Genomic DNA, 13599 nt, shown 5'->3' with positions numbered 1-13599 from the left:
TGAGAGCCAGAAGTCTTGCTTGTTTGTGGGTGACCAAATACTTATTTTCCACCATAATTTACAAATAAATTCTTTAAAAATCCTACAATGTGATTTCCTGGATTTTTTTTCTCATTTTGTCTCTCATAGTTGAAGTGTACCTATGATGAAAATTACAGACCTCTCTCATCTTTCTAAGTAGGAGAACTTGCACAATCAGTGGCTGACTAAATACTTTTTGGCCCCACTGTAACAAATCACATATTCTTTTTCAAATTTTCAATTTTCTATTTCTATTATAACATCTCTGTCATATCCATTACACCCACGCTGGCTCAGGAGGAATACCAGGTGCAACATGCCTCCTCTAGCATGTATTTTGTACAGTTATTTTCTTCACAGAGCTGTAACATATACAGATGATCTTGCTTTGCTTTCAGTATTTCTCCACCACTTATGCCAGCTTCTTGACCAGGCAGTGGGACTTGCAGCAACAAGTATGTGACTTCCTGTTTGGCCTTTCCTCTATAATACATGGCAAATTGTTTGTGCCAGCCATCTATGGCACTAGTGCACTAGGAGAACTTGCACAACCCTCTATTATTTTTTTCATTGTTATACTCACTAATATAATCACACTTCATTGATTCATTGTCTGTTGTACTATCACTTTATCCTAATTAGGCAGGAAACACCTTGGACAGGTAGTCGCTCCATCACAGGGCAAACACACACACATTTTCAATTTCAGTAGATCCAATTAACCTGACTGCATGTCTTTGGACTGTTGGAGAAAACCAGAGCTCTGAGAGGAAACCCACACAGGCACAAGGAGAAACTCGACACAGAAAGGACCCAGATCGATGCTAAGATACATCCTAGCATGTCCAGAACACATGTTTTTATTTGTTCACAGTAATGGTTCAGTTACAACTTTGTTTTCTTTTTTTAAACCAGTCATTGATTATAGAACACTTCTGTGCATATATCACATTGATACTAAACTTAAATCACAATCATGAGCTGTATGAATTCAACAGTAGCTCCTTTCTTATACACCTAACATACAAGTATATAAATCCACATGAAGAGACATGGCAATTTTGTTTATTTATGCACATATGAATAGATGAGAAAAGCAGTGACAAGAAAGAGAAGAACAACTGCTCTTACAATGGAGAGAAGAACCAACAGCTTTAATTGAAAATCTTCACCTGCAAATGCATGAAAATAAAAGGTTTAATTAGTGGATGAGTGAGTTTGTTGCTTTACATTTTATACCAACTGTGTAACGTGTTTACCTTTGATATCTAGCTTAGTTCCATTTCCAAACAGAATCTCTCCACAAGTAGCTACAGCACAGTAGTAAGTTCCAGCATCAGAGGTGCTGAGGTTCCTCTTGGGGAGACTGTAGATACACCTCTGTGTAGAAGATCCAGCTACCGATCTGTTCTTACACTGATCACTGCTGTCTCCATCAGTGTAAATGATTCCTGGATGAGATTCTCCTGAACCATGTCTGATCCAGAACACACTGTGTTCTCCTGCACAGCTCTCAGCGACTACTGTACACTGCAGAGTCACATTGTCTCCCGGGTGAACGGAAAGAAGGTTTTTGTCCTGGCGAATGCTGGTGCTTTTCACAAGTTGATCTTAAATGTGGAAACAACAAAAGACATTTTCTGCATCAAGAAAAGTACACCATATTGTTCCTGAGTTAAACAAGTGTGTACATGACATTCATAAGTGATACATAAATCTTTTTTAGAGCGAAACTGGATTATTTAAATTGACCTAGTGTAAACACCCTTGAGGTGAAATTTGAGTTTTTGTACTAAGAAAGATGAAACAGCAAAATACCTTGTCAGAATTGTGTGGAAGCTGTACCCACTATACTGGAAGTTGCTGGATCTGTGAAAAGCTCTTTTTATCTCAAGGTTTTGAAATGTGATGTCCAACAAGCTTAAGGTTATGTAACCACATTCATTTGGCTATAAACTGTATTCGAGAAGATTATGTGCCATCTTATTGAATTATTTTGACAACCCCTGTCTAAAATCGTAAATAGCTTTCTTTTAAAAACCTACCATGTAATTTTGCACAGTGCTGAGTGTCTGCTGTACAGTGAGTCATATTTTCTCCTGGGTGAATGGACATTTCTTTCTGGAGAATTGTGGTGCTCTTCAGTAACATTAAGAATAATGTTATGCCTTTTGTGGGGAATTTAAATCCCATAGAAAATCTCTGGTAGACTTTAAAGAAGGCAGTTGCAGTGTGAATCATACCACAATGAGACAGAAGCTTTAGCACGAAAAGAATGGGCAAAGATTCCACAAGAGAGTTGTCAGAAGCTTATTCTTTTAACAAATAAAATTCAACAAACAAGCTGCTTTGGAGGTTAGTTGTTAGTGAACAGGTTGGCACAGCACTAAATTGTGCTAGCCCATTACCGCTGGGATCCAGCATTCAAATTCCCGGCGATGCTATCGGCCAGTCAGGGCTGCGTTTCCCAAAACATTTGTAATGCTAAGTACTTCGTAACCTCATACTTAAGAACATTCTTAAATTTATGATTTTTTCCCAAAACGCTCTGTAACTAACGAAGTACTTAAAATCGTTTCTAAATTACAAGTAGTCCGACTCAGTCTTAACTCACTAAGTACTTCTTAACTTGAACTTTAGACTGTAGACTTGACATGCTTCTGAATTGATGCATAAAAATTTAATTGTGCGTCAATTTATAGGCTTGATATGCAATAGATAGCAATTGCACCCCAGAAGTGTACAAACAGGCAAGATTGGCTATGTATGTGGGGGAGGGGAATTGTGTTGGATTGATGTCCTGTCCTGGGTGTGTTATTGCGCCCAGTAATTGCGGGGAAACTGGACCCACTGCAATCATAAAACGTTGGTAAAACATGAAAATGAATGAATAAATGAACAAATAAATGGATATTTTTTACAGTTGTTATAGACTTTGCTGTTCATTTCAATAAAATTGTTTATAAAAATTTAAGCTTCTATGATAAGGAACCATTAAGTTTATGTAAATTTATACATTTAGTGAGAATTGCAAGTGGTTAAATTAGTCATTTTTTCTTTAAATAAGCCATCCACACTGACCATCACTAACAGGCTTATTAAAATGTCTCTTACCTTTCACAAATAGAACAGTGCCTTCCCCAAATGATATTTCATAAAAAATTGTGACAGCACAATAATATGTGGCTGAGTCTGACAGCTCTGTGTTTGAGAGGCTCAGATTAAAACTGTTATCTGCAGTATCAGTAAAAAAGCGACCAGTCTCATCAAAACCATTTTGAAATCTTGCAGTTTGGGACTGATATGATGTAGCAATAACAAGAGGCCTTTCTCCAAATGTTTGTTTGAGCCACATCATACTGGTTTTTCTCTGTTTAGAAGTTACACAACTGAGGGTGATGTTGTCTCCGACTACAGCAGATTTCAGTGATTCCTGCCAAACCTCATCTTCACTGTATGACTGATCTGGAAAAAAATATAATAATATAAAAGTTTATGCTTTAATTATCTATTAAATTTGCACGAGCAATTAATGAAATAATGTAATAACCATGAATTAACTGTTTCATAATTAATCTATACTGAATCTAAACATGACAATAAACTATTTATTACTCATGTCATAACATAAAAAATGCATGGTTTTAAATTAAATGATAGTAACCGACCATATATTAAATACATAAATATTAAATGCCTGTTAGTTAATACTGTTTATGTAGTGTTGTATAGTAGTAATAAAAAATAAATATTTACAATAATAACTCAATTAGAAACAGAAATAGATCAATTTGAAACAAACAGGGATGTCCTGATTGAATTTTAACATTTAAGATCGAATTCTAATATCAAAAGCACCTTGTATCTGTTGATACTGATACAATACTGACGTTAATTAAAGGTAACCAACAACATTTCTGCAAACTTATTATGTTAAACCTCAAAATTGGGATGATTCAGATTAATTTAAGTTTTAATATTAACTCTATATAAATAAATAGTGCAGCTGATTTATTATGGATATAAAATTCCAAGCTGATATCATTAGACCATTCCTACAAATTAATATATCATAATATAAAGCATGATCCTGAAAAGTATATTCTTACTGGAATCTCTTTAAGACACTGTAGCAGGACCTTAAATAGACTGTTCATGTTCAAAAACACTCCAGTGTAGCCAAAGGAAAACAATTCTGCAAGTCCAAGATTTCTCCACAGTGATGTAACAGAAGCAAGTTATCACAATTGATTTATTGCAGTTGTTACTGGGAAGGGTGGCACAACCAGTTGTTATGTGTATGGGGGCATCTACTTTTTTTTTTTTTTTTTTTTTTTACATGTGTGAGGTTTTAAATCAGTTCAAATCTTAAATAAATTGAATGGTCATTTCAAAGCTGCGTTCTGTGTTTACTCGTGCTGCCTATCTTAAAAATAGAAGAAATTGAGTGAGGGGTAAATACTTTTTCACAGCACTGTACTGGCTGTGTACAGTTTTTTTTTATTACTATCTTAATACTTCTTCATTAATTATTCACACATTATACATATATAAATATGTATTTTTAATTATATTTATTTGTTAAGTTTATACATATTTTTGCTGGATAGACAGGTTACATTGTTATGGTTATTTTTGTTTACTAATGTTACATTTTTATACCCTTGAAACCAACTGTTCATGAATGTAGAAGTGCAGTAACACTTTTTTGTATATAAAGAACAAAAATGTTTGTACCACATACGTAAATGGACAAATATATTTAAATTATTTTTAAATAGTTTATTCATTAGTCCTAATAAATCATGCATCAGTTATGCATCAGTTATGTATCAGTTATGATAACACATATTTCACTTTTTTATTTTTTGCTTTCTGGTGTAGATAAAAAATGAAGGATCTACTATTTTACATTAAGGGGTTTTGTTTATTTGTATGTTTTGGGGGAAATTAAAAGGAATTTAGGCAGATTCTAAGAAATTAGTTTTTTAGTTATTCATTATTTCATTTATTTACTCAAGATCACAATGGATAGTTTTATTGGAGATTATACATTTACTAATAATTGTAATACAGTGTTAGTAAACAAAGAACTACTACACTGTAGTTGCAATTGATATAGTACCAAAAACTACAGTATATGAGGCAAATATCATCAGACATAAACTTTTAGAAAATCTATTATGTGCTGCTTGATCAAATTGCTGCTTGATCAATTATTGTAATAATCAGTAGATTATTCCCCAAATAATCTAGACCTGTGTATTTTATTTCCTTATGTTTGCTAATAATTATGTTTTATTTTATTGCTGTAGGAATAAAAGAATATGTTAACTGCAACTCTTTTTTACAATGTGGAATGGTTTGCTATTTCACTATAGCACAAACTATAAACTAATGAACATTTGCTATTTTGGCAATTTCTTTATGCTTAATGCTTAAAGTAAGGGAACAAATAAGTACATAATCTAGTATTAATGTAGCACAATAAATCGTAGTTATTACATTTATTCATTATCATCTCTAGCAAAGTTATTAAATATTGTAATGGGTTGCCTAATAATAATAATAATCATAACAATCATTATCATAATAATGTAATTTTAGTTTACTTACAGATTGATGTGAAAAGCAGAAGGTAAAAGTACAAAATCATTTTCTGAGACTAATTTGAGACACAGTAGGATTGGCATCTAGAAACACCGAAAGAGAAAAAAGGTTAAACTGATTTCATACTAGTATTAAAAGAAATCAAAGAATTTTACTTACAAAGTTAACTGAGACTAGAAACAGTGTCCTCTTTTACATCCGGGAGAAAGCTGAAAAAAACAATGAAGATTATTGGCTACATGGTGCACAAATATTTGCTGACGAACAAAAAGAATTAAAAGAGGTCAAACCACCATTTGTAATTTCAGTGCACACAAGGCAGCAATATGCTATTTTGAATCAGATTTTTAAGACTAATAAAATATCAATTGATCTATTAACATTACTATAGTCAGTACCTTTGTTGTTGTTGTTTTAGGCCACAAATGGAAATAATGTTACTAGGATTTTGTCTGGACTAGGATATTTTCTTTCAATGGCAGTTACTGTATAATAGAAATGTTAAACACTCAAACTGGAATTAAAGACTCAAACTCAAGTTTCGTAGCCATTGTTGATTTATTACATATATGCTTTAGGTTTTCAGCAGTGATTAGCATTGTGACAGTGGTTTGTTTGTTTGTTTACAATTTTAACGTCATGTTTTACACTTTGGTTACATTCATGACAGGAAACAGTAGATACTCATTACACAAGATTCATCAGTTCACAAGGTTATATCGAACACAGTCATGGACAATTTATTCTCTCCAATTCACCTCACTTGCATGTCTTCGGTCTGTGGGAGGAAACCGGAGCACCCAGGAGAAACCCACGCGGACACGGGGAGAACATGCAAGCTCCACACAGAAAGGACCCGGACCGCCCCACCTGGGAATCGAACCCAGGACCTTCTTGCTGTGAGGCGACAGTGCTACCCACTTAAAATATACAAATCTTTCACAGTTGATGACTAAGTCCTATTTACTGATGAATCCAAGTTTGAGATTTATGGCAGGAACAAAAGGATTTATGTCTGGAAAGGAATTGATACCACAATAGAATTAAGAACAGTGAAGCATGCTGGTGAGAATATTCAAGTTTGAATACTCTGGCTTCTGCACAGAATAAACCATACCAAGCTGACAAATCAGAAGTACTAATCCAAAACATGCTATAACTAAACATGCATCTGTGGGTCTTTGTGGAGAACTGTTCATTAAGTGGGCCGGCATGGTGGCTCGGTTGGTATCACTGTCACATCACAGCAACAAGGTCCTGGGCTTGATTTTCAAATTAAGTGGTCTGGGTCCTTTCTGTGTGGAGTTTGCATGTTCTCCTTGTGTCTCCGAATTTCCTCCCACAGTCCAAATACATGCAGTCAGGTTAATTGGAGCTACTTGTGTATGTGTGTGTGTTTGTGCAGTCACCTCTTTCACCGGTTACCAATTTATCTGCTTATTGTGGAACGCTGTAACTTGAATATTCTAGGGTTAGTTAACTTTTTGGAGTGTGTGCAAGTCATCAAATTCTAAATGTGCTTACAACTGAGACTGTGTACAATGAAAGCAATTGAGGGTTAAGAACCTTGCTCAAGGGTCCAACAGTGGTAAGCTGGCAGATGTGGGACTTGAACCAGCAACCTTCTGTTTACTAGTACTGTACCTTAACCGCTGAGCTACCCCTGAAGTATGTGACTTCCTGTTTGGCCTTTCCTCTATAATACATGGCAAATCGTTTGTGCCAGCCATCTGTGAAACTAGTGCCCTGAATTCCCTACCCTATATTCTTTTTCATTGTTAACCTCATAATATAGTCCCACTTCATTCATTTATTGTCTGTTGCACCATCACTTTTAAGCAGGGTCGCGGTGGGTCTGATTTTCTGGGCGAAAGGCAGGAAACACCTTAGACAGGTCTCCAGTCCATCATAGGGCAAACACACACACATTCCTAATTTCTGTAACTTCAATTAATCTGACTTCATGTCTTTGGACTGTTGGAGGAAACCAGAGCTTTCAGGGAAAACCCTCCTAGAGAAACGTCAAACAGAAAGGACCCAGACCATTCCACCTGGGAATCGAACCCAGGACCTTATTGCTGTGACGCAACGGTGCTACTCACCAAACCATAATTACTTTAATTATAATTACTTTAAGTTTTGTAAAGTTCCTTGGATTTGCGGACTCACTATTCAATTAACTATTATGTGGATTGTGGTAGTGTGAGTGCCACACAGCATCAGGGTCCTAGGGACCTGGGTTCAAACCTCAACTCTCTGGTTGCAGTCTGTGTGGAGTTTGATATTTTTTCTCTGTATGCACATATTTACATCCAAAACATTTTAAAATATACTAGTAGGTGAATGTGTAAAGCTGTGCAACGTATTTTGTATGTAGAGCCCAGACCAGCAATTCAATTTTTACCCATACATCAAAACAAAGAAATTAAGATTAAATTTTTAAATTTTTGTTTAAATAAATTTTATTGATTGCACAGGGCGGCACTGTCGCCTCACAGCAAGAAGGTCCTGGGTTCAATCCCCAGGTTGGGCGGTCCAGGTCCTTTCTGTGTGGAGTTTGCATGTTCTCCCCGTGTCTGCGTGGGTTTACTCCGGGTGCTCTGTTTTCCTCCCACAGTCCAAAGACATGCAAGTAAGGTGAATTGGAGATACTAAATTGTCCATGACTGTGTTCGATATAACCTTATGAACTGATGAACCTTGTGTAATGAGTAACTACCGTTAAAACCCTAATAAATAAATAAAATATTGATTGCACATAGTCCACATATACAGTAAACGTATTTGCAAAACTAAACACAATAATAATCATGTTAACAATCCCAGAGCCTAAGCAATGGCTTTATAACTTATTTTGGACTGACTTTGTTTGGCATCAGTATTTGGATCTCTTTAGAATGTGGCATCACCTTGCAGGCAGGTTCTATTTTAGTGACATTTAGATTCAACAGGTCTGGCAGTACTCATTCCTGGATGTAGCTAGTGAAATATAATCCAATTGTCTACTAAATTTGGTTAATTGGTGGATTTAGAAGGGGGCAATTACTTTTTCATATTGGGCCAGATAAGACAGAAGAGCATTTTTCATTCAAATGAAATTACCATTTATAAAAGCATTTTGTATTTACTGGGGTTCTTTGCCTAATACAAAAAGTAGTTTGATGATCTGAAATATATAAATGTGACAAATATGCAAAAATAAAAGAAACTGGAGAGGAAGCAAATACTTTTTCATCATACTGTTTATTATTTATTTGGCACTGTCATTTTCACCCATATATTAAAATACATATAAAAACTTATTTTATTGAATTGTGTAGGAAGATAATATATAATAATAATAAATTAAAATACATTACATAAACATGAAAAATTATCCACAAAAGATGAGCAGTTTATTTTCTTTTAAAATAATTGTATTGACCACATAGCCCACATGAACAATGAACATACACCGACCAGTCAAAACATTATGACCACTGACAAGTGAATAACACTGATTATCTCTTCATCACGGCACCTGTTAGTGGGTGGGATATATTAGGCAGCAAGTGAACATTTTATCATTAAAGTTGATGTGTTAGAAGCAGGAAAAATGGGCAAGCGTAAGGACTTGAGCGAGTTTGACAAGGGCCAAATTGTGATGGCTAGACGACTGCAAAACTGCAGGTCTTGTGGGGTGTTCCCGGTCTGAAGTGGTCAGTATCTATCAAAAATAGTCCAAGGAAGGAACAGTGGTAAACCGGCGACAGGGTCATGGGCAGCCAAGGCTCATTGATGCATGTGGGGAGTGAAGGCTGGCCCGTGTGGTCAGATTCAACAGACGAGCTACTGTAGCTCAAATTGCTGAAGAAGTTAATGCCGGTTCTGATAGAAAGGTGTCAGAATAAACAGCGCATCACAGTTTGTTGAGTATGGTGCAGTAAAAGACGGACCAACACAATATTAGGAAGATGGCCATAATGTTATGCCTCATTGGTGTACTTACAAGACTAATAGCATTAACATGTTGGCAAAATGCTTAGTAAAACATCAAGAGTCAAAGGACATGGTCTTTTTCTGAACAGATCTTAAGTGTAAATCAGTTTTCATTACATTTGTCTTCTTACTCCTATAGTAATATAAAATAGTGAGTGCAAAAACACACAAAAGAATTGATGCTCTTAAGACAGAAAGCAGAACCAGGATGTGTACATGTTCGGAGCATTCAACCCCTGAAAAAGCATTGTAGGAAGTAGGTTATTTTATGACTAGGTAGAATTTAAAATGACAAATTATGGCAGGGTGAGTCAGTAAAACTTACCTTTATTGTTTAAATTCAGTGTAGTTCCATTTCCAAAGTGTATTACTCCACAAGTAGCTACAGCACAGTAGTAAGTTCCAGCATCAGAGGTGCTGAGGTTCCTCTTGGGGAGACTGTAGATACAGCTCTGTGTAGAAGATCCAGCATCAGATCTGTTCCTACACTGACCACTGCTGTCTCCATCAGTGTAAATTATTCCTGGATGAGATTCTCCTGAACCATGTCTGATCCAGAACACACTGTGTTCTCCTGCACAGCTCTCTGCGACTACTGTACACTGCAGAGTCACATTGTCTCCTGGATGAACTGGATCTAACACGGGTTGCTGAAGAAGAGATATGCTCTGGGACTGTGAAGCTAATTATTATAAAATGTTTAAACATTTACACACATGAGCTTAAAACAAAATTAACATTAACTACAGTTAAATGTGGCATTTACCTTTTATTATCAGCTCTGTTCCTTGCCCAAACTCCACTATGTTGGAATGAGCACTACCACAGTAGTATGTAGCAGAATCTGAGAGCTGTACATCTTTAATCTTCAGAATAATTGTGCCTTTGCTAGTCACCATATCAAAACGTCCACTATCCTTAAATTCACGATAGAGAATGATGTTTGTTTCATATTTATAGGTGCTTGAAATTAGTTCAGGCTTTTGACCAACTTTATGTCTGTACCATGAAAAATGCATGGCCATATCACTCTGGTAAAGACAAGTAATTGTGACATTGTCTCTTTCCTTGACAAAAACTATCTTGTTATCTTGATGAAACTGGTCTGCTTGAGTTTTAACAAGACCTACAAAAACACAAACCAAGCAACTTGTCTGAAAATGTTATATATGTATGTTAAACTGGTAAAATATTAATAAGCATATAACTTACAATCAGGACAAAGGAGTAAAATGAATCCAAATGTCAGCATTTTCTTATGTCTGTTAAACCTGATAAAGACAACTGAACAGATTCTAAGAAAGTCAGGAAAAAGTACAAAAGTGGGTGTGGTAAATCTGCATGAAATCTTTTTTTATTATGTTATGGTTTCCGTCATTGTATAAGTTACATAGAGGAAACACTCTTACGAAGAACTGCTTAAACATTTCATTTTCTTGTAAGTCCATCTGAATCAGACCATTTTTGTATGTGTGTTAGCTGTGGTTATTGCCCAGCAGGTTTGTGGTAATTTGACCTTGTTCAGTTCCATCTAATTGTGAAACGTATGCAAAAACTTCACTGAAGCTAAAGCAGGAAAATGACCATGTGATCATGCATGTGTGAAACCGGTGGGTAACCAGCTTACATTTGCAAATATGCACTTTTGTGCATATGCAAAGTGTGAAAGCAATTACAGCTGTTTTTGCAATCCCTATCACTGTAAATCATAAATATTTATAATATAATCATTTATATTAATTTATCCTAACTTAGTAGTAACTTCATTGTTTTGAGTGCCCTTACAGTTTGAAGCAAAATGTGTAACTGGCTTAATACTACATATTTTATTTCAGTTTATTAATCATTGAATTGTACTGCATTAACTTCATTAAGTAACTAAATTAATTCACTTTACACATACACCGATCTGCCATAACATTAAAACCACCTCCTTGTTTCTACACTCACTGTCCATTTTATCAGATCCACTTGCCATATAGAAGCACTTTGTAGTTCTACAATTACTGACTGTAGTCCACCTGTTTCTCTACATACCATTTAGCCTGCTTTCACCCTGTTCTTTAATGGTCAGGACCCCCACAGGACCACTACAGAGTAGGTATTATTTAGGTGGTGGATCATTTTCAGCATTGCAGTAGCAATGACATGGTGGTGGTGTGTCAGTGTGTGTTGTGCTAGTGGATCAGACACAGCAGCGCTGCTGGAGTTTTTAAATACCGTGTCCACTCACTGTCCACTCTATTAGACACCAACATTAGTTGGTGGACTATTCTCAGTCCCCCATAATGTCATAATTATTAGCTTTTATATTGAGTTTAATTCTGTGTGTGGGGACTTCTAATTTACCTAATACATTAGATGCAGTTTTATATGTAGAAAATGGAAAGAATTAATAGTAGTAATAGTTTTTAGATGGAAAAAAGTAAAACTATAACAATAACACCATAATAACAATAAAAGATTCCACTAGACTTGATAAACAGAAACAATAATTAAAAACACACTCCTGAGCTGCCATGTTTGCCACTGTTTGTTTGCCACGTTTCCTGTGACGTCAGAAGGCTGAGCTTGAAGTTAGCTGAGCATACATGTCCCAGCGCACTGCACCACCAGCACTTGATTAACAGAGAAGCTTGGGTGGTACCTCGCAAGCAGCCCAATTTCAGCCTTAGTGGTTCAGACAGAATGCATTCTCATTCTGCCAGATCTTCTTGCGACCCTGCTCCTATAATTTCATAGTGTTTTTTCTTAACATTCTGCAACATTTTACAAAACATTCCGCAACAAATTGTACAATTGGTTCGTGTTAAAGCAAATACATTTGTTGAAATGGTCCATTTAATCACCATATTTAAACCCAAACTACAATGCACTGGTCTGTGCATCCCAGCGGCTAGGTAACTATGGGCCAATTCAGTGTCTCCAATTAGCCTAGCAGCATGTCTTTGGACTGTGGGAGGAAACCGGAGCACCCAGAGGAAACCCACGCAGACACAGGGAGAACATGCAAACTCCACACAGAAAGGAAGCGGACCACTCCCCACCCGGGGATCGAACCCAGGGCCTTCTCGCTGTGAGACGACAGTGCTACCCACTTAGCCACCGTGCCGCCCAGTTTCATACTATATATACAGTATATATACAGTATATATATATATAGAGAGAGAGAGATAGATATAGATAGATATAGATATACGTATATACACACATATATACACATATACACACACACACATATATATATATATATATATATATATGGTTTTCATTCCATGTGTATTTCATATATATCAGTTTCATTCCATATATATCAGTTTCATTCCATATATATTGGTTTTATTCCATATATATCAGTTTTATTCCATATATATCAGTTTTATTCCATATATATCAGTTCCATTCCATATATATATCGGTTTTCATTCCATTTATATTGGTTTTCATTCCATATATATCAGTTTATATATATATATAAACTGATATATATGGAATCGGTTTTCATTCCATAATATCGGTTTTCATTCCATATGTATATCAGTGTTTGCTATATATTTCCTGTTTGGCTTGCCATAATATATATTATATTATGCCTGCAGTCCTGACCTGTCCTCAATAAAAAAATAAAAAAATAAACAAAAATGCAACAAAAAACATGTACTGTTGCACACCTTATAATGGGTTTGCAAGAAGAATGAGACAAAACAACATCTGAAACACTGGTGTCCTCAGAACAAAGCAGTAAATGCTTTACTGTCTCAACTTTTTTGGACTGTGTTGCAGGCCGAATTAAAAGAATGTATATTAAAAATATTAACAAAATAACATGATGTCCATACTGTTCAGCTTTTTCTGATTTGGGATTGTGTGTGCATATACATAACACAAACTTTACTGTACTTTCACTGTTGGTCACAACAACAAGGAGAAGAATGAAGACAAATGCAACAGTAAAAGAATTGTGAAAACTGATCAACATTTGCCAAGGGT

General features: G+C 35.6%; 1 protein-coding gene across 1 annotated transcript; it reads right to left on the bottom strand.

Moving 5' to 3' along the window:
• Positions 1–1086: 1086 nt before the first annotated feature.
• On the bottom strand, positions 1087–10861 carry LOC134311897 (uncharacterized). Its single transcript, XM_062993546.1, has 9 exons — positions 10822–10861; positions 10523–10735; positions 10376–10468; positions 9935–10291; positions 9826–9845; positions 5638–5686; positions 3136–3486; positions 1281–1631; positions 1087–1193 (listed from the first exon to the last, which is right to left on the bottom strand). Exons 1-9 carry the CDS (start codon positions 10859–10861, stop codon positions 1087–1089), a joined length of 1581 nt encoding a protein of 526 aa, XP_062849616.1.
• Positions 10862–13599: the final 2738 nt, after the last annotated feature.

Source organism: Trichomycterus rosablanca, chromosome 4 (assembly GCF_030014385.1).
Source record: "Trichomycterus rosablanca isolate fTriRos1 chromosome 4, fTriRos1.hap1, whole genome shotgun sequence".
Classification (NCBI taxonomy): Eukaryota; Metazoa; Chordata; class Actinopteri; order Siluriformes; family Trichomycteridae; genus Trichomycterus; species Trichomycterus rosablanca.
The sequence above is the reverse complement of the archived record's forward strand: the minus strand, read 5'-3'. Positions and strand labels throughout refer to the sequence as shown.

What these genes read in the sequence shown, in the direction of transcription:
- LOC134311897 (XM_062993546.1), bottom strand. Translation starts at nt 10,861, where the DNA reads ATGCTGACATTTGGATTCATTTTACTCCTTTGTCCTGATT. An exon ending in TTTACTCCTTTGTCCTGATT is followed by an intron (nt 10,736 to 10,821) that starts GTAAGTTATATG and finishes GTGTTTTTGTAG; the next exon opens with GTCTTGTTAAAACTCAAGCA. An exon ending in GGGTTGAATGCTCCGAACAT is followed by an intron (nt 5,687 to 9,825) that starts GTACACATCCTG and finishes GTCTCAAATTAG; the next exon opens with TCTCAGAAAATGATTTTGTA.